This window comes from Chiloscyllium punctatum, chromosome 42 (genome assembly GCF_047496795.1).
Source record: "Chiloscyllium punctatum isolate Juve2018m chromosome 42, sChiPun1.3, whole genome shotgun sequence".
Lineage (NCBI taxonomy): Eukaryota > Metazoa > Chordata > Chondrichthyes > Orectolobiformes > Hemiscylliidae > Chiloscyllium > Chiloscyllium punctatum.
Genome location: NC_092780.1, coordinates 2,594,850 through 2,616,663, shown reverse-complemented (window position 1 = coordinate 2,616,663; position 21,814 = coordinate 2,594,850). Strand labels below are relative to the sequence as shown.

At 45.7% G+C, this 21,814-nt stretch overlaps 2 protein-coding genes across 2 annotated transcripts in view; one reads left to right on the top strand and one right to left on the bottom strand.

Moving 5' to 3' along the window:
• Positions 1-21,814, bottom strand: part of LOC140465633 (cholecystokinin-like) — a 222,948-nt gene that overhangs the window by 116,642 nt on the left and 84,492 nt on the right. The window lies entirely within an intron of this gene.
• LOC140465631 (keratin, type I cytoskeletal 19-like) lies at positions 8,153-18,921 on the top strand. The gene is made up of 8 exons (XM_072561191.1): positions 8,153-8,646; positions 9,776-9,858; positions 10,471-10,627; positions 12,349-12,510; positions 13,965-14,090; positions 14,175-14,395; positions 16,053-16,087; positions 18,697-18,921. Exons 1-8 carry the CDS (start codon positions 8,227-8,229, stop codon positions 18,792-18,794), a joined length of 1,302 nt encoding a protein of 433 aa, XP_072417292.1. The 5' UTR covers positions 8,153-8,226; the 3' UTR covers positions 18,795-18,921.

Here is a 21,814-nt window from a genome sequence, read left to right as displayed (position 1 = left end):
CCCAGCCCCCTGCCTGTCCCTCCTGATGCTGCCTGCCTTGCTGTGTTCTCCCAACCTCCTGACTGTCCCTCCTGATGCTGCCTGCCTTGCTGTGTTCCCCCAGTCTCCTGCCTGTCCCTCCTGATGCTGCCTGCCTTGCTGTGTTCCTCCAGCCTCCTGCCTGTCCCTCCTGATGCTGCCTGCCTTGCTGTGTTCCCCCAGCCCCCTGCCTGTCCCTCCTGATGCTGCCTGCCTTGCTGTGTTCCCCCAGTCTCCTGCCTGTCCCTCCTGATGCTGCCTGCCTTGCTGTGTTCCTCCAGCCTCCTGCCTGTCCCTCCTGATGCTGCCTGCCTTGCTGTGTTCCCCCAGCCTCCTGCCTGTCCCTCCTGATGCTGCCTGCCTTGCTGTGTTCCCCCAGCCCCCTGCCTGTCCCTCCTGATGCTGCCTGCCTCGCTGTGTTCCCCCAGCCCCCTGCCTGTCCCTCCTGATGCTGCCTGCCTTGCTGTGTTCCCCCAGCCTCCTGCCTGTCCCTGCTGATGCTGCCTGCCTTGCTGTGCTCCCCCAGGCTCCTGCCTGTCCCAGCTGCCTGCCTTGCTGTGCTCCCCCAGCCTCCTGCCTGTCCCTCCTGATGCTGCCTGCCTTGCTGTGCTCCCCCAGGCTCCTGCCTGTCCCAGCTGCCTGCCTTGCTGTGCTCCCCCAGGCTCCTGCCTGTCCCAGCTGCCTGCCTTGCTGTGTTCCCCCAGCCTCCTGCCTGTCCCTCCTGATGCTGCCTGCCTTGCTGTGTTCCCCCAGGCTCCTGCCTGCCCCAGCTGCCTGCCTTGCTGTGTTCCCCCAGCCTCCTGCCTGTCCCTCCTGATGCTGCCTGCCTTGCTGTGTTCCCCCAGGCTCCTGCCTGTCCCAGCTGCCTGCCTTGCTGTGTTCCCCCAGCCTCCTGCCTGTCCCTCCTGATGCTGCCTGCCTTGCTGTGTTCCCCCAGCCCCCTGCCTGTCCCAGCTGCCTGCCTTGCTGTGTTCCCCCAGCCTCCTGCCTGTCCCTCCTGATGCTGCCTGCCTTGCTGTGTTCCCCCAGGCTCCTTGCCTGTCCCAGCTGCCTGCCTTGCTGTGCTCCCCCAGCCCCCTGCCTGTCCCAGCTGCCTGCCTTGCTGTGCTCCCCCAGCCCCCTGCCTGTCCCAGCTGCCTGCCTTGCTGTGCTCCCCCAGCCCCCTGCCTTGCTGTGCTCCCCCAGCCCCCTGCCTGTCCCTCCTGATGCTGCCTGCCTTGCTGTGCTCCCCCAGCCCCCTGCCTGTCCCAGCTGCCTGCCTTGCTGTGCTCCCCCAGCCCCCTGCCTGTCCCAGCCCCCTCCCTTGCTGTGCTCCCCCAGCCACCTGCTTGTCTACCCCATAATAATATACCTTCCTCAACAGTGATCTGGTCTTGCCAGGTCCAGAAAGACTTCAATTCTGCTTTTGCTTTTCCTCATCACCAGCAGCTGTTTTAGTTTCCACAGTCTGATATTGTCATGGGTGACTGCAATGGGTGTCCAGAAAGTTCCAAACCAGAATCACTCCTCTTGTGGCAGCACCAACAGTGGTGTAATCTGCCAGCGGGAGGTGGCTGAAGGCATCTGCATTTGTTACTTGTGCTCCCAGATGGTGTTCCAACTTGTAATTGCACACACTGGAATGAGAGCCCACTGCTGATCTCTGCCTGAAGCTGTGGACAGCATGGCTTTGTCCTCGTTCAGTAGCCATAGCATCGTGGCCTGCTACTATTACAGATTTATGTCTGTTAAGGTATTGGTGGAACGTCCTCACACCAAAGATGTCTGCCAAACCTTCCTTCTCTATCTGAGCATGTTTGCACTCTGTATCATCCAAAGTCTGAGATGCATAAAGGACTGGACCTTCCTCTCCATTGGGCCATCTGTTAGCAATCACTACAGCTTCCAGAGGTAGCATGGCACAAATTTAATAATTAGCAAAACAGATTACAGCATCTTCACCAAGTTATTATGATCTGGAACATGGGGTGTGGAAGGCAGTGGAAACCAAGTAAATAGGAACATTCAAAATGGAACTGGAGAAATTTTAAAAAAGAAAATTGCTGAGCTCTGGGAAGAGAGCAGAGGAGTGGGACTAATGGGATGCCCCCTTCAAAGAGCCCCTCACAGGGTTCATGGGTTAAATCACCTTTGATTCCAACTTACTGCAAACTCATGTGGAAACTGGACCTCAATTTGCCTGTTGAAAGAGGGATACAGATGATGAAAATCAGGAACAGCTGGGATATCAGCATGTAAGGAACACGGAGTATGTTATTGTTTAGATACCCCAAGTGGGAAAGATAGAAATTCATCTAGCTCTCAGTGAAGTCTGTACTCCCTTTATTTCGGAGGCCAGGAAATGACACAGTCACCACATTGATCATATTACAACTATCACAAGAAGGCAAGTGCAGCAAGATTTGCCCAGTGGCTCAGTGTTTAGCAGTACTGCCTCACAACATCAGGGACCCAGAGGTTCAATCCCTGTGCAGATTTCCTCCGGGTGCTCTGGATTCCCCCCCACAATCCAAAGATGTGCAGGTTGGGTGGACTGGCCATGCTTAAAAATAAAATTGCATCATAGTGTACAGGTTAGGAATCTGAGTCATGGTTAAGAACCCCATGTGGGGTTATGGGGTGGCTGCTGGCTTTGAGTGGGATACTCTTTGTAGGGTTGGTGTGGATTTAATGGGCAAGGGCTTCTTTCTGCACTGGGGAGATTCCTCGGTGTCCCTTTGTGAGTTACCACTAGGTTGTCAGCAGCACTACTGAACAGTAATCCTGAGGTAGTGCAGATAAGGAGGGCTGGAGTTGAAGTTTGTCAGTGTTGATTTAGATGCTATAAAACAGGATCACCAAGCTGCCAGTCCATGCACTCAATGCCAATGATAGTGTTGTCAATGCAGGAGAAATCAGACAAGGTTCCTGCTTCTAGTCAGTCCCCAGTGACTCTCTCCTGTGTGTCTGGATGTTAGATAAGTAGAGCATGATTTGAGTTTGTATGATAGAAGAATCAACAGCTAGCATCAACCAAATGTGAGAGTGGTCTCTTGATCACGGGTCATAGTAACACAGATAGGTTGACACTCCTGAAGGGAGTGCCTGAGAAACCTCTTCCCCTTCAGGACAAGAAATATGTCACTCAAAAAAACATAAGGATTTGGTTCTTTGCTGGGAATGTACCTGAACATTTTCCATTTGTAAAATGGGAAAGAATCTGGCAGGGTGACAAACAACTGATGAATTCTACTTGTGCTGAGTCTACAGATATGAGTCAGTGTGCTCCTGGGTGTCGGAACAGAATGTGAGAAAACCTGAAGTCGTCTTGATGCCGACACACATGAATGATTTTGAACCATGATCTATTGCGAACCTTTTGGCTTAGCCATTTGGCTTTGATAGAGTTTTTTTTTAAAACTATCAGGTACGGTGATGTTTCTGCAGGTTATCAAACCAGGTCACGTTAGCAGTCTCTGTATCTACACCCTCCCATCCCTGGGCGTTGCTCCATAATTCACTGATTCCTGTGGTTTGTCCAACAGCCCTGGTGAGATTTTTATTGGAAACAAATTTAAAGAATGTGCTATGACCTAATTAGATAAAGCAGTGAAACAACATTTTTGGAGAAGGTAGAACCCAAAATTAATTCAAAGGAAACAATCATTTGACAAAATAATTTGCAAAAAAAAATCCCACAGGTAGTGCCTTCACTCAGATTCCTTTTAAACAGATGACAGGAAGAACAGAGAAATAAAGCTCACAACAGGTGCTTCATGTCATTCAATAAAATGCTAATATTGTGTCACATAATAGGAAATTCAAACAGGACAGCAGGCATATACATTTAATAAAAGCAAAACACTGTGGTTGCTAGAAATCAGAGAGTGCTGATCAAACTCAGCAGGGATGACAATGCCTTTAGAAACATTTAACAGATAAGAATCCTAAACCTCATACAGGTAAATTTAAGGAGTTGCTTAAAATGGAAAAGTGGCAAGGCAGTGAGGTGCAGGGAGTGAATTCCAGAGCTTTGGAACAGGGAATGTATCTTGGCCAAAAAGTGACTATCTCATCACAGTATCAGACCAATGGAGCAAATTATTTGTGTCATTGCCCCATGATCTCCTGGTTAAGAAGTGAGAGCAATACCCATTGAATCAGGATTGGAAATATTCACCGGGGGGCCTGCGGCTGATCATAAACCACTTGGAATTGGGGATTGCTAGCTGATCATATCTGGGTCAGACTTGCCCATGATAACCACAAGAACAAGACACCAAGACTTAACAATCTAACCCACATCCTATTAATAACACTCACTTGGGTTTGGCCAATTTGATCCCTCCTGGTGCATTAGTCTCACTGGATGATAAGAAAACTAATAGAAACCTGAGCCTATTAACTTGTGCTATTCTCTTTGGGTGCACCCAGTACAGATGTTTAATGAGAGAGGTTTCCCACTCATGGCTAAGGGTGGTTATAGCTCTGTGCAAAAGGGGGTAGAAATGGAGCTGGGGTTGGGGCTGATTCTTTTGGCTTATGCTGGTGTTCACTGAGCTGGCTGACCTGCAGAGGATGTACCAGTGCCAGGGGGACATGTCCCAGATTTCTGGTTGGTCAGTGTGGGATGGTTTCCCTGCTGGTGGGAGAGCTCAGGCCTTTCACCTGGAGCAATGCCATCTCCTCAAGCTGAGGGTCTACCTAAGCCAAGCTGATGAAGCCTGACCAGAGAATTGGAGGCCAATGGGACAGGTACACAAAAGGCCATTCAACCCATCGTGTCTGCACTGACTCATTATAAATGGGCAAATGACAGAGTCAAAAAGTGTGGCACTAGAAAAGCATAGCGGGTCAGGCAGCATCCAAGGAACAAGAGAATCAACATTTCGGGCATACGCCCTTCATCATAACAGAGTGCCGATCTCTTTTCTCCCAGTAACCTTGTCTAAAGTCTCCACTCACCTCAGGTGTTGTATAGGTCTGCTCCATATACAATCCCTACAGGGGTCTTGTACTGGCTTTTGAAAACATTTGTTCACAGAAAGGAGGCACTACAGTCTATTCTAGCATTTATTGGCCACCTCCAATTACCCAGAGGGCAGTTAGTCCTGTTGCCATGGACTGAAATCATACACAGGCGAGACAAGGCAGGATGGCAAATTTCCCTCCCTAAAACATGGAACTGAATCAGATGGGTGGTTAGATTAATTGACAGTGGTTCTAAGACTACCATTAGGCTAAGCTTACAATTCCAGTTTTTTTTATATTGAATTTACATTTCACCATCTGCCATGGTCGGATTGGAACCTGTTTCCCCAGAACATTAAACATTTAGTGGGCAGCATGGTGGCACAGTGGTTAGCACTGCTGCCTCACAGCGCCAGAGACCTGGGTTCAAATCCCGCCTCAGGCGACTGACTGTGTGGAGTTTGCACGTTCTCCCCGTGTCTGCGTGGGTTTCTTCCGGGTGCTCCGGTTTCCTCCCACAGTCCAAAGATGTGCAGGTCAGGTGAATTGGCCATGCTAAATTGCCGGTAGTGTTAGGTAAGGGGTAGATGTAGGGGTATGGGTGGGTTGCACTTCGGAGGGTCGGTGTGGACTTGTTGGGCCGAAGGGCCTGTTTCCACACTGTAAGTAATCTAATCTAATCTAATTAATCGAGGGCGTGTGGGATTACTAGTCAAGTGACATTACCACAATACCAGTGCACTGATGGTCCTCCTCGTTCCAACTGAGTTACTCACATACAAACCGGTCACCGCCGTGCTGTGGTACACATTGGTTCTTAGATCCCTCTCTTGGAATTTGCCACAAAGGTTCCGAGGGTTCTCACAGGCTCCTTCAGGAATAGGCTTTAGCTTGTGCCTGAGATTCTGACTCTCCTGCTGAGGCCAGGCAGTCAGTTACCTCTGCATCCAACTGGTGATAACTTGACATCAAACCCCTCCTCAACGGTGAGCCCTGGCCATATGTTCCTCCCACCAGGCACATGGTGATTAACACAGCTCCTGTTTGTATATCTATCTGATCTTTGTGGCACCTGATGGGACCTAATCCAGGGTCTGTTCGCGGTTATTCTAGCCGGAGCTCTCCCTAGTCTGTTGTCAACGAGTCACTGCTCACAAATTAGTGTCTCCACCAGATTTCAATGTCAGGCAGAGGGGACATGGAAGAAGGGGGTGAAGGTAGGTGCTGAGTCATGCCATAGCTATGTCCCAGGAGGGCCTTGGTTAATGTCCAGTTTGCAACAAAAACTGACAAGAGCCTGAGACCAGGGGCACTCAGCCTGACAGCACTCATGGTGGCATGGTGGTGTAAGTGGGTGGTGGGCTTCCATCTGGACTGACCCATACTTGTATGGAATTTGACATTGGCCCCAGCTGGTAGAGAGCTGTTCCCCACAATCTGCACCATCCCGATGGAAACCCCTCTGTTCCCTTCTGTTGCGTGTGGAGAGATTTCCTGTATAAGCTGCCAACAAACATCCTTCACTTCCTCACCTTCATCTGCTATCCAGACTCTGCTCGACATCCTGTCTCGCTGGTCAGCACTGCTGGGGTTCCCAGTGGAGGCTCCCTCTGTGGAAGTCCTCCCCTTTTCATCAGAGATGAAAGTGAGTTGAGATGAAACTTGGAAACCTGCTGTTCTGTGTGACTGCACTTTGACCCCATCAACATCCTGAGGGTTATAATTTACCAGAAACCCAACTGGATTTGCCATAAAACCACAGTGGCTACAAGGGCAAGTTTAGAGGCTAGGAATACTGCAGTGAGTAACTCCCTTCCTGACTCCCCAAAGCCTGTCCACCATCTACAAGGCACAGGTCAGGAGTGTGATGAAATACTCCCCACTTGCCTGGATGGGTGCAGCTCCAACAACACTCAAGAAGTTCGACACCATTCAGGACAAAGCAGTCCACTTGATTGGAAAAACATTCACTTCCTCCACCACCAACACACAGTAGCAGCAGTGTATGCTATCCACAAGATGCACTGCAGAAATTCACCAAAGATCATTAGACAGCATGTTTCAAACCCACAATCTCCATTACTGAGAAGGAAAAGAGCAGCAGATACATGGGAACACCACCTTCTACAAGTTCCCCATCTTGAAAACATATCGCTTTTCCTTTACTGTCGCTGGGTCAAAATCCTGAAATTCTCTTTGTAAGGGCACTGTGGGTCTACCTACCGCACATGGACTGCAGTGGTTGCTGGGTATGAAAGGTTTGAGTTATAAATTAAGGCTGGATAGGCTGGGATTTTTTTCACTGGAGTGTAGGAGGTTAAGAAGAGACCTGATAGAAGTTTATAAAATAATGAGGGGTATAGATAGAGTTGTTTTTTTCCCTAGGATGGGGGATTTCAAGATTAAGGTGAGAGGACAGAGATTTAAAAAAAAACATAAGGGCAAATATTTGACAGAGAGTGTGTGTGGAATGAACTTCCTGAGGAAGTGGTGGATGTGGGTACGATTCCAATGTTTAAAAGACATTTGGATGGATACGTGAATATGAAAGGATTGGAGGGATGTGGGCCCAGAGCAGGCAGATGGTACTAGTTTTGTTTGGGATTATGGTCAGCATGGACTGGTTGGGCCGAAGGGTCTGTTTCTATGCTGGATGACACCATGACTCTAAGTCAGAAGTCACATGACACCAGGTTATAGTCTAATGGTTTTATTTGAAATCACGAGCTTCCACAGTGCTGCTCCTTTGTCAGCTGAAGTGACAAAGGGACACTACTCCGAAACTCATCATTCGAAGTAAACCTATTGGACTATTACCTGGTGTCATGTGATTTCTGACTTTGCCACCCTAGTCAAACACCTCCACATCAGAGATTCAGAAGGCAGCTCACCAACACCTTCTCAACAGCAAATTGGGATGGGCAATAAATTCCGGTCTAGCCAGTGACACCCACATTCCACAAATAAATTTAACACTTTCCATAAATATTTCCCCCTTCTAAATGTGTGATGGGTGTGAGGTGATTGGATGGAGTTAGTGATTGGTATGTGGTTCGACCAGCACTCACAAGGTTGCTGCCTTTCTGCTCCAGTTCTGCTGTGACAAACCTGACTGTTTGCATTCTGCTGTCCAAGGAGGTTTGGAGAACCGCCCATGGAGAATGGGTAGATAAATAATTGAAGGTTTGCTAAAGGTACACTCACACACTTGTTCTGCTGTAGTTCAGTTCAGTGAGTTAAACTGAGTTGCAAACCGTGATGAACATCATGCATTCCCGCAAGAGTGGCTCAGTGATTCTGAGCAGCACCAGACAAAGCCGAGCCAGTGTGTCCTCCTTGAGCAAGGGCCGTGCAACCAGCGTGTACAATGTGCCAACACGGAGCACCCGCATCTCCGTTGCCTCCTCTAGCTATGGGGGAGGAAGAGGCTCCTCTTCTGGAGGCTTTTACTCTGCAGGCTACAGCTCGGGAATGTTGGGGCCTTTAAACATAAACGAGAAGCAGACGATGCAGAACCTGAATGACCGCCTGGCCACGTACCTGGACAAAGTGCGCATCTTGGAGAAATCCAACAACCAACTGGAGGCTCAGATCCGGGAGTTCTATGAGAAGAGGACACATACAGACAGGAAGGATCTGGGGGCCTACTGGAAAACCATTGCTGATCTGCGAGCACAGGTAGGTGCACTGTCCCTCCTCAATGCTTCTGAGTGCAGGGACAGCTTCTTCCTCCTCCCTGTCAAGAGTGCCCCTCTGGCCCCTGGGCTACTCTTGTCATCTCCCCATCCAGACTCCAGCTCTCTTTACTGGTGTGGCTTTCCTCACAGTATCTCTCAGCTTCAATAGTCTGCTCAGGTCTCGCAGTAGTCAACAGTCAAGAGTCACTTTATTTGTCATTTCTACCACATACAACTGATACAGTAAAAACAAGACAGTGATCCCCCAGGATGAGAGTGCTACATGAACAGCACAAACTACACGATCATACACAGGGCGGCATTAGGTGCATAAGAAATGCAAAACACACATCACAGTAATTCCTGACACATTAAGACAATAGGCACAGTGGTGTTCAAATTACAGTGTTATAAATGTATGACAGTTAACAAAACATTGTTCTCACAGCAATTTAAAGTCATGCAAAGAGTTTCGGATGGAATAGAGTCTGATCATACAGGAGCCTGATGGCTTGGGGGAAGGAACTGTTGCACAGTCTGGCCGTGAGAGACTGAATGCTCCAGTATCTTCTCCCAGATGGCAGGAGGGAGAAGAGTTTGAGTGAGAGGTGTATGGGGCCTTCCACAATGCTCTTAGCCTTTCGGATGCAGAGTGTGGTGTAAATGACTGTGATGGGGGCAAGAATGTAACCCACATCAGCAGAAGACTAGGCCATTCAGCCTGTCCACTCGGTTCTGGCATCAGGTGGCATGTGCTGGTAAAGAATTTCACTCCAAGAGGCCTGGCCCAGGCAGGGTCTGCGAAGGGGAATGTCCTTAAAGTGACCACAGGAGGAAGCCACCAAAAGAATGAGAGGGTATTTTCCCCTCATTCCTCAGCAGTCGCACTCTTCTCTTCTGCCTGATGGATTGATCTTATATTTAATGCTTCTGGCTTTGAATTGGAGATGCTAGTATTGGATTGGGGTGTACAAATTGGAAGCACTAGCTTTCGGAGCACTGCTCTTTCATCAGGTAGTTGTCAACTAAACCTGTTGGACTATAACCTGGAGTTGTGTGATTTTTAACTCTGGTTTTGAATCTCTCATAAACAGGAACAAGTGAATTCTATTTTACCTCTTGTCTTTCAGATCAACAATGCTTCTTTGGCCAATGCCAGAGTTCTTTTACAGATTGACAATGCGAAACTAGCTGCTGATGACTTTAAAACCAAGTGAGTCCTTTACTGCTCTCCCTAATGGAGGAACTCTCATTAAAATGAGCAAAACCTGCCTGGAAAGATGGTCACTTGTATTGAGACTGTGTCCCCGAATTGAGAATAACTTGTTTTTATTGTGTTTTGCTGGGTTCAGAAGGGTATGATCACAGAGGCTGGGACATGGGAGGAGTGGGCAGCTGCTGATTAAAGGATCAGGGAAACAGGTTGTTTGGAGGTTTGTGCTCACCCTCCTACAGTTTGACCTCATATCTTTGCATTCCCAATGAAATCTCTCGATGTGTTTGGTACCTTCCCCAACAAACCTTCTCCATTTTGGCACTTCCTGCCAATCAGAGTGTGTTCCCTTTATCCTTCCCTCCATTAGTAATGATGGTGATGTTGTCCTGAACCTTGTCAAACATCTCTTAGAGGTCCATGTGGATGGCATCCATTGACATTCCATTAACATCCCACAGTGTTCATGGTCTTTCCAGACAAATCAGACATTTTCGTAGAGTACATAATCACAGGAAATCGTTTACAGTTGCCTGTAGACTGCTGTTCTTTCAGATTTGAGAACATCTTTGATTAACTAGCAAAGGCTCTTCCTTCATCTCTGTCTTGTAGATATGAGTCTGAGTTGGCTATCAGACGTGGCGTGGAGATGGACATTCAGGGGTTGCGGAAGGTGTTGGATGAACTGACCATTTCCAGGTCTGACCTGGAGTCACAGATAGAAGCAGTGAAAGAAGAGACAATTTACACCAAGAAAAACCACGAGGAAGTAAGCAGTGGAGAAACAAACCAAACAACAAAACAAAACAAAGATTTTATGCTCATTTTAGTAGAATGTCAAATGATGGGCAACAGGATTAAAGAATTTTGTTTGTCATGTGGAAAACTGTGATGAACCAATGTGTATTTGCTCATGCCCAGTTATCCTAAGCATAGGAAGAGTCAACATAACATGGGATTGGAGTCACAAATAGGCCAAGTTCGGAGATGTCGCCTAAAGTCACTCCACTGGGTTTTTAAAGTAATTGCTGGTCTCTCATCCATCAGACTTTCTTCAATTTAATTTTGCTATTGGCCCTGGAGGCCCAGGAAAGCAATAAATGTTTCAGATAGGAGGAGATCTATCACTCTGACCCATTTGTAGTTCCCATCACCTTTAACCTCAAGCATTGACAAGGACTTTTATTCCCTGCTCAAAATTCATGATGTTGCTTATTTGACTATTTTCCAGCAATCTGTGCCAGAATCTCATCAGACTTTGGACTGAAAAGTTCCTCCTGTGTTTCCTGTCTTTCTTTAGTTGTCCTACATTCATAAAGAAAATCTATTTGTGCTTAATCTTCAGTACATGGCATCCAATTTACCCAAGCCTTCCATAATTTTAAACAATTGGACAACAATCCCTTCTCAATCAATCCTTTTCAAGAGAGAAAGGTTGCGGAATATTTGCTTGTAGTCAAAAAGTGTGGTACTGGAAAAGCACAGCCAGTCAGGCAGCATCTGAGGGACAGGGGAATCGACATTTCAACCATAATCTCTTCATCAGGAATGTGGGGTTGGGTTGGGGGAGGAGGTGTGAGAGGGCCAGAGCACCCCCCCTCCCAGTTATCTGTCAGACCCCTTGCTCCTTTCGAACTTATGCCCAAAACGTCGACTCTCCTGCTCCTTGGATGCTGCCTGACCAGCTGTGCTTTTCCAGCACCACACTTTTTGACTCTGATCTCTAACATTTGCAGTCCTCACTTTCTCCTAGTTGAATATCTGCATGCACACCATTCTATTACATCCTGGGATAAGTTGTAGCCCCCTCAATAATTAAACTTTCTCTATGTGCTCCTGGAATAGCTAAATAGTTTCTTCAGGAACAGAGAGATTAAAAACTGCATGCAGTACTCCAGATGTGCTTTCACCAAGAACACATTTTCTTATGTAGCCTCTTGGAATTATATGTCATGCCTCTTGTTATCGATCCCAGCGTTGTTATTAGCTTTTCTGTCAGTCTGGGGACATATCAGGATGGCTTTGTGACTTGTTCATTACACCCAAGATTCTGTGTCCTGCTCCAACACCTCAGGTACATTCTTTTTTAATAGTCAAACCAGTCTTTGTTCTGTCAAATCTTATACCTGAACAGGAAATTACACTTGGCATATGCCTCTCAGTCCTTCTCAATTGTTCACATTGATGTTCACTGTTTGTCACAGTGGTGCCGATGAGATATTATTGATTCCTACGCAACCTTAACCATTGGGCTAGAAGATTTTTAAGAAATCTTTTATGGGATGTGGGTGTTGCCGACAAGGCCAACATTTATTTCCCATCCTTAACTGCCCTCGAACTGAGTCACATCCTATGTCATTTCAAGAGTCACCGACATCGCTTTAGGTCTAGACTGGGTCAGGGTGGCGGATCTCCTTCCCTGAGGAATATTAGTGACCATCAGATGTAACCAATATCTTTATCTCTCTCTCTCTCATTCTTTCTGCAAAGGAGCTAAAGTCTCTCCGCAATCAAATTCGAGGCACCGTCACAGTGGATGTTGATGCTCGTCCTGGTGTAGACATGATCAAAGTTCTGGCTGAAATGAGAGAAAAATATGAACAAATGGCAGCAAAAAACCAGAAGGATGCTGAGGCCTGGTACAAGGAGCAGGTAATGAGAGTGTGGGTGAGGGGAGTGGCTCTCTGGGAAGAAGCAGCCATGTAAATGAAAAGAGAGCACCCAATGAGATCCATAACAGACTTGTGTGAGAATTATACTAATTGACATTAAAGAAGTGAAGTGAGAGCAGAATTTAGTAACAGTTGTGGGAATATTTTGCAAAAAAAACTCAAAAGAATTTACAGCATATTTACAATCTTCCTAAATGCTGTGGAACCCTTCTACAACCACAAAAACGTCCATTTATCAAGCACTTTTAACATATTAAAATGTTACAGGGTGCTTCAAAGGAACAATATTACAACAATTTATCACAGAGCCACACAAGGAGTATCAGAAATGACAGCAAAAGAGCCTGGTTTAAATATTCAACTTAAAGATTGAGGAAGAAGCAGGGAGTGAGGAAAGGATTCAAAGGTTGGAGGTTAGGCTGAGGGAATGGCCTCTAATGGTGATACCCTGTATTCAGGTTCATGTCAGGTAAGGATACAGAGTCTCCTCTCATGTCCTGAGCAAGCACAAGCCCAGACTCTGCAGCTATATCATTGTAATATTGGGCCAGTCTTAATGGAAGCTGAAAAATGTGTTGCTGGAAAAGCGCAGCAGGTCAGGCAGCATCAAAGGAGCTGGAGAATTGATGTTTCGGGCATAAGCCCTTCTTCAGGAATGAAGAGGGTGTGCCAAGCAGGCTAAGATAAAAGGTAGGGAGGAGGGACTTGGGGAGGGGTGTTGGGAATGCGATAGGTGGAAGGAGGTTAACCCCCTTTTCACCTATCACATTCCCAATGCCCCTCCCCCAAGTCCCTCCTCCCTACCTTTTATCTTAGCCTGCTTGGCACACCCTCCTCATTCCTGAAGAAGGGCTTACGCCCAAAATGTCGATTCTCCTGCTCCTTGGATGTTGCCTGACCTGCTGCGCTTTTCCAGCAACACATTTTTCAGCTCTGATCTCCAGCATCTGCAGTCCTCACTTTCTCCCAGTCTTAATGGAACCCTGTCTGTCTGAAGCATATATTTTTGATGCATCCTTTTTATTATAGTTGCATCTTGTTTTTGCAGTTGTCAGAACCAATTCCATCCATGATAATCCAGTAACCATCATTGGATTCAGGAGCAGGAACACTGAGATGACATTTTATAACTCTATCTAGTGGTGTTACCCTTAACTGTTTCCATTAACTTGACACTGAGCAGGTAGATCCCAGACCTTGTAGTCATTACAGTTGAGTATTAAAATACAATATTACATTTTGGTACTCTATTACATTCCAGTTCAGTATTACAGTGTAGTTTACCTACTGAACCAACAGAAAAGGAGAGAAATAATCCTATATGAGAAACATAACTCAAGGGGATCATGGTAAACCCCTAAATCACTCTCAGTTTGTGCTGCATTGGATTGATTCCACCTTCTAACCTTTAGAACTTTTAACATTTTATGACAGTGCGCAAATCTACAACAGACAGTGGTCACTAACACTGAGATAGTACAAACTGAAAAGACACAGCTTACGGAACAAAGACGCAAACTACAGCAATTGGAGATTGAACTTCAGACATTGCTGTCAGTGGTGAGTACAGACTCAGTTATTTTGATGTGGAGTCCCTCAGCTATGGTAGTGGTGAGGTAACTGAATGTCACTGCTTGAATGTAGAAAATGTCCCTGGAAGAGAGTCTACAGGAAGTAGAGGATCGTTACGCCATGGAACTCCACAGACTGCAGGGTATCCTGAATAAACTGGAAGAAGAGCTGATGCATATTCATGCTGATGCTGATCTAAAATCCCAGGAATACTCTCAGCTTCTGGATGACAAAACCAGACTGGAGATAGAGATTGCCACATATCGTCGCCTTCTCCAGGGAGAAGATGTTCGGTGAGTAAATAACTAAATCCTTGATCTCTACCGAATATCCACCCTGCTAGCTGTTGTCCTCACTCAGTCTTCCCCCTTCCCTGAAGCTGAATAACTCCAGCTTTAGTGGAAACACTCACAGGGTTATTATGCATAAAGACAGCAGGTGCTGTGTGAATAAGGCACGCTGATTGGTCAAGTCCTACGAGGCTGTTTGGGACAAATGCTGCTGGAGTATTGTTGACTTCTTCACAAGGTGATCCAGGAAGGCTCCTGTTGCCTCTCAATCATTCCTTTTTGAAGACAAGGAGTAACTGAACAGCCAGCATGAAAGCACAGTTTAAAGTTACTCACAAACTCCTCAGCAATAATTATCACCATAGATTCCCTACAGTGTGAAAACAGACCCTTCAGCCCAACAAGTCCACACCAACCCTCCAAGTAATAACTCACCCAGGCCTATTCCCCTACCCCCTAACTAATGCACCTAACCTACACATCTCTGAACACTATCAGCAATTTAGCATGGCCAATTCACCTACCCTCAGGGTAAACCATCACCAGTCATCTCTCTCCATTGAGAGAGCTGCCCTATGCTCCTCTGGGACTATAGCAACTTTACCTCTATTTAAAAAAATGGAAACATTTGCACATCTTTGGACTTTGGGAGGAAACCAGAGCAAACACAGGGAAAACATGCAAACTCCACACAGCACCCAAGGCTGGAATCGAACCTGGGTCCCTGGTGCTGTGAGGCAGCCGGGCTAGCCACTGAGCCACTGTGCCACTTTATTCAGCTGATCACGACTGGAATTGCTCATTGACTGAAGTACAGGGGGAGCAGGTAACTCAGTTGGCTGGACAGATGGATTTTGATAGAGGAACATCAGCAGCATGGTCTCAATTCCCACACTCGCTAAGGGTACATAAAGGTCTCTCCTTCTCAACCTCTCCCCTTGCCTGAGGTATGGTGACCCTCAGGGTAAACCATCACCAGTCACCTCTCTCCATTGAGAGAGCTGCCTATGCTCCTCTGGGACTATAGCAACTTTACCTCTATTTTAAAAAATGGAAACATTTGCCAAAATAAAGCCTCATATCTTCATCATCAGTGAGCAATTTAACAGTCAGTTAGACCCTTAAGAACTTCTTGCAAGTTGGTATCTTAAACTAAACACAGACTACATCAGCTTTGGTTACCTCAGAGATTGTTTAGCACCAAGCAAACTCAGGGAGAACTAGTCACTATTTATTTCAGGATTAGTGGTGCTGGAAGAGCACAGCAGTTCAGGCAGCATCCAAGTAGCTTCGAAAGATTTCGAAGCTCCTTGGATGCTGCCTGAACTGCTGTGCTCTTCCAGCACCACTAATCCAGAATCTGGTTTCCAGCATCTGCAGTCATTGTTTTTACCTCTACTATTTATTTCAGTCCAACTCATGTCTGTGATGTAGGATCTAATTCTTCAGCTCTCTTCCAATTTGACCTTTACAGCATTCATCATCTCTTTATGTCTTAAAATGCACCTCTCTATCTCTAAACTCAACCCTTCCCTTAAACACCACTTTCAACCAATGCAGATGTATTGCTGGTCACTAGTCTTTCACTTTCAGGGAATTTTAATTGTCTAATTGTACCATTTTCATACCTAATTGTTAATTACTCTTTGTTTACCACCAGGTACAACACAGATATCAAGACGGAAACTGTCCAAGGTAAGGAAATAAACAGTGAGTTTTGGCAGGATTATGACAACATCAAAACCTCACAGGGAAGCCACACAAGGAGAGAATCTTTGATCTGGCTGAGGTGTTTTCCGCAGTGTGTTGGGAAAATGGCTGTTAACAGAACAATGTTTTAGTCGAGGACTGATTACTGGTCTTCATGAGTGAAGAGTAAATAGTGCTCTGCACGGTGTGCAGCTCTGCAAAAGTTTCACTCATCCTAAGTTCTGTAAAGTGCAATAGGGGGCAGGTGCCGCAAAGTATGTCAGGAAATCTCAGTATTGGTTAACGTTATGTTATGGCTCACCTTCAGTATAATTAGAGGCTGCTTGGATAGGTGATAAGAGCAGAGAGCACACATCCTCACTGATGATTATAGATTCAACTCGTGACCAGGCAGTTCAGGCTCGGACGCTGAAACATCCCAACAATACTCTGTGAGGAAAGACCATTGATTTGCCCAGTGTCTGATCACATACACGCCCATCCAATGCGCTGACACATCCATAAAAACCAAGTGTTGAGCATGCTGGAGATGGTGAGCTGCATTCTTGAACTGTTGTAATCCACATTGTGTAGATCTAGCCAAGAAAATGTGGACTTTCCTGCAGAATGTTGCAAGTTAGGTGGTGCAACAATCTACATTTTACGGTACAGGATTTGTGCTGAGCATCACTGTTTGAAAGTGGGTTTTCTTCAGCCAGTGAGAGGCTCCTTGTTCAGTCAGAAGGGTAAGGAGGAAAGCAGCTGCCTTAGCTGGGCCCAAAAGTCCAGCAAGGTGAGCAGTGGAATTGTTGGGCCAAAGGGCCTGTTTCCACACTGTAGGGAATCTAATCTAATCTGAAATAAACATAAAGTACTGGAGAAACTCCGCAGGTTTGGCAGTGCCTGTGGAGAGATAAACAGAGTTAACAATTAGAGTCTGTTATGATCCTATTTCAGAACTTTTTCTTCAGAGCACAGCTTCAGACTCTGTTCACTCACCAAATAAACCTCTAATTGGCAAAAGTGAGAGCTGAGTTGACAGAGAATGTTTACTGTTAAATAAGTAAGTTAACTCACTGTTAGCTGTTATTTATTTAAAACAATTCCAATTATCACAACACTCTGGGGATTCCATCAGGCTATAATATATAGGGGCCGAAGTAGGCCATTCAGCCCATCCAGTTTGCTCCACCATTCAATGAGATCATGGTCAATATGATAATCCTCAACACTGCCTCCCTGCCATTTCACAATAACCCTTGATTCCCCTTACTGATTAAACATCTATCTCAGCCTTGAATATATTTAATGGTTCAACCTTGACAGTCCTCTGCAGTAAAGAATTTCACAGATTCACTCCCCTCAGAGAGATGACATTCCTCTGTCCGAAATGGGCAACCTCTCATTCTGAGTGAGCCATCTCTAGATTGCCTCCAATGTAGTTATATCTTTCCTTAGATAAGGGGCCCAAAATTGCTCTAAGTATTCCAACTTGTATAATTACAGTGTTCCTTACTTTTTAAAATTTATTCCCCTTGAAATTGAGGCTAACACTCTATTTGCATTTCCTATCACCAGCTGAACCTGGAAGCTAGCTTTTTGTGACTTATTAAATGAGGACTCCCAAACCCCTCTGTGCTGTCATTTTTTGCAGTTGGCCAAATGTTCTGTGTATGCCTCACACAAGCATCATGTTTAGATAACAGGGAGTGGCCTGTTTTCGTGACTGGATTGTGGTCAGCTATAGTATAGTGTGGGGTGTTCAACCGGACTGAGCCAGACAAAGTCAGACAGTGAGTGAGCCTGATCTCACTGAGTAAGTCTCTTGGCCCTGGGTCAGATAGATGTAGGCTCAAGTCCCTCTCCAGAGATGTAAGTCGCTGGTTAATCCATAGTGCAGTGCTAACAGAGTGCTGCACTGACAGAGGTGCCTGGTTTCAGAAGGCCTGGTCTGGCCTAAGGTGGGCTTTAAAGATTCATTTGAACAATTGTGAAGAAATACTAGAGATATTGCTGGAAAGACAGCCGCATTATCAGAGCTTATTGTTTTATATTCATCAGGACCAATGCAAGAATGCCAAATTTCAAACAATTTAAGCTGCAGGAGAAACGACATGCAAATTGATGACAAGTTAATTCTGATCAAAGGTTCCAATAAAATCTCTCTTTTCAGAAATATTCAAGTTCTAATACAACCGAGCGCTGTGATTTCTGCCCATGGGTGTTAGTCAATATTAACCCTCAGCCAATATCGAAAGCAGATTATTTTTCACATTACTGCTCACTGTACACAACTGAAGTGCCATGTTTCCTATATCCCAATAGACAGTACATTTCAAATGTAGATCATTCACTGACTTCTCTGTAGATACCATGTAACCACGTCTGGCTGCTTACTAGGATCCGGCATTGGCCCAGTATTAATCACATCAGATCTCACAATTCTGGAGTGGGCACATGTCAACCTTGCTCTCAAGGGATTGTGCCAGAAGAAGACTAGCTATTGGACTGGGAAGGGCACTCTCTCACAGAATTGTTCTGGTACAACATGAATGGTATAAATGCGAGTTCTTTCTGCTCGTTTATTTCAACTTTTTATCGTTTACTTCCTATAGATACAAGTGTGGTGACAACAAAGAAGGTCGTAACAATCACCAAAACAATTGTTGATGGACAAGTGGTCGAATCACATGAAGAAGTTAAAGTGGATTAACTAAGGCGCCCTTGTCCAGTGTTGATCTCAGGAGTCCTCCAAAGATTATAGAATCTATTAGCCATGCTGTAACATGTTGCTCTTTGGGGTTTTGTTTTGGTCTGTGATAAAATAATTTGGAACACCACATTATGACATTGTCTGTTGTGTTGGAGTCTCTTTAACCCACTAGGACTCAACGTTCAAAACATTGGGGAATGGCTTTGTTATACCATCCACACACACAGCACTCAGGAAATTAAGGATGACAGGAAAGAAGAGAGTTATGAATTACAGATTTTGGCAAATTCAGGATTATTGAAAAATCAATTCACATAGAGTCATAGAGATGTAGAGCATGGTAACAGTCCCTTAAGTTCAACTTGTCCATGTCAATGAATTGACCAGTATTGGATACAATATTTCAAAAATGGCCCAACCAATGTCCTGTATAGCCACAACATGACATGCAACTCCTGTACTCAATTCACAGGCCTTAAGGTGAGCATACCAAACGCCTTCTTCACTACCCTGTTGACCTGTGAATCTACTTTCAAGAAACTATGAACCTGTACCCCACACTCCCCAGGACCTTACCATTAAGTGTATAAGTCCTACCCTGATTTGCTTTGCCAAAATGCAGTACCTCATATTTATCTAAATTAAACTCCATCTGCCACTCCTTGGCCCATCTGATCAAAATCCCACTGTACACTGAGATAACCTTCTTGACTGACTGCTACATCACCAATTTTGGTGTCATCTGCAAACTTACTAACCTTACCTCCTCGATTCACATCCAAATAATTTATATAAATCATAAAAAGCACCGATTCTTCAGCACACCGCTGGTCATTGGTTAGGCCACTGTTGGAATATTGCGTGCAATTCTGGTCTCCTTCCTATCGGAAAGATGTTGTGAAACTTGAAAGAGGTCAGAAAAGATTTACAAGGATGTTGCCAGGGTTGGAGGATTTGAGCTATAGGGAGAGGCTGAACAGGCTGGGGCTGTTTTCCCTGGAGTGTCGGAGGCCAAGGGGTGACCTTATAGAGGTTTACAAAATTATGAGGCGCATGAATAGGGTAAATAGGCAAAGTCTTTTCCCTGGGGTCGGGGAGTCCAGAACTAGAGGGCATAGGTTTAGGGTGAGAGGGGAAAGATATAAAAGAGACCCAAGGGGCAACTTTTTCATGCAGAGGGTGGTACGTGTATGGAATGAGCTGCCAGAGGAAGTGGTGGAGGCTGGTACAATTGCAACATTTAAGAGGCGTTTGGATGGGTATATGAATAGGAAGGGTTTGGAGGGATATGAGCCGAGTGCTGGCAGGTGGGACTAGATTGGGTTGGGATATCTGGTCGGCATGGACGAGTTGGACCGAAGGGTCTGTTTCCATGCTGTACATCTCTATGACTCTATGATTCTATGGTCACGGGCCTCCAGTCTGAAAAGCAACCTTCCACCATCACCCTCTGTCTTCTTCCTTCGAACCAGTTAGGTATCCAAATGGCTAGTTCCCCCGCATTCATTGTGATCTAACCTTGTTAACCAGCCTATTATACTGAACTTTATCAAAACCTTACTGAGGTCCATATAACCATATCCACCACTCTGTCCTCACCAAACCTCTTTGTCATTTTCTTAAAAAACCATAAGTGAGACATGATTTCCCATGTGTTAAGCTATGGTGACTATCCCGAATCAGTCCCTGCATTTCCGAATGCATGTCGCTCAGAATCCCATCCAACCACAGCTCCAATGTCAGACTCACCAGAACAATACAGCACAGAACAGGCCCTTCGGCCCTCGATGTTGTGCTGACCTGTGAACTAATCTAAGCTCATCCCCCTACACTATCCCATCATCATCCATGTGCTTATCTAAGGATTGTTTAAATCTCCCTAATGTGGCTGAGTTAACTACATTGACAGGCAGGGCATTCCACACCCTCACCACTCTCTGAGTAAAGAACCTGCCTCTGACATCTGTCTTAAATCTATCACCCCTCAATTTGTAGCTATGCCCCCCTTGTACAAGCTGACGTCATCATCCTAGAAAAAAGACTTTCACGGTCTACCCTATCTAATCCTCTGATCATCTTGTATGTCTCTATCAAATCCCCACTTAGCCTTCTTCTTGCCAATGAGAACAGACTGAACTTTCTCAGCCTTTCATCATAAGAGCTTCCCTCCAGACCAGGCAACATCCTGGTAAATCTCCTCTGCACCTTTTCCAATGCTTCCACATCCTTCCTGTAATGGGGTGATCAGAACTGTACACAATATTCCAAGTGCGGCCGCACTAGTGTTTTGTATAGTTGCAGCATGACATCACAGCTCCGGAACTCAATCCCTCCACCAATAAAACCTTACACACTGTATACCTTCTTAACAGCACTATCCACTTGGGTGGCAACCTTCAGGGATCTATGTACATGGACACCATGATCCCTCTACACATCCACACCATCAAGAATCTTTCCATCGACCCAGTACTCTGCCTTCCTGTTATTCTTCCCAAAGTGAATCACCTCACATTTAGCTGCATTGAACTCCATTTGCCACCTCTCAGCCCAATTCTGCAATTTATCCAAGTCCCCCTGCAACCTGCAACATTCTTCCACACTGTCCACTACTCCACCAACTTTAGTGTTGTCGGCAAACTTACTAACCCATCCACCTATGCCTGCATCCAAATCATTTATAAAAATGACAAACAGTAGTGGTCCCAAAACAGATCCTTGTGGCACACCACTAGTAACTGGGCTCTAGGCTGAATATCTTCCATCAAATACTACAGAAAGCCAGTTTCTAATCCAAACTGCTAAATCACTCTCAATCTCATGCCTCTGCATTTTCAACCTACCATGTGGAACCTTATCAAAGGCCTTACTGAAGTCCATTAACACCAGGTCACCTGTCCTACCCTCATCCAAATGCTTGGTCACCTTCTCAAAAACTCACTGAGGTTTGTGAGAGACAACCTGTCCTTGACGAAACCAGGTTGACTATCTGAAATCAAATTGTTGCTTGCTAGATTATT

What these genes read in the sequence shown, in the direction of transcription:
- LOC140465631 (XM_072561191.1), top strand. Translation starts at nt 8,227, where the DNA reads ATGAACATCATGCATTCCCGCAAGAGTGGCTCAGTGATTCTGAGCAGC. An exon ending in TTGCTGATCTGCGAGCACAG is followed by an intron (nt 8,647 to 9,775) that starts GTAGGTGCACTG and finishes CTTGTCTTTCAG; the next exon opens with ATCAACAATGCTTCTTTGGC. An exon ending in GCTGATGACTTTAAAACCAA is followed by an intron (nt 9,859 to 10,470) that starts GTGAGTCCTTTA and finishes TCTGTCTTGTAG; the next exon opens with ATATGAGTCTGAGTTGGCTA.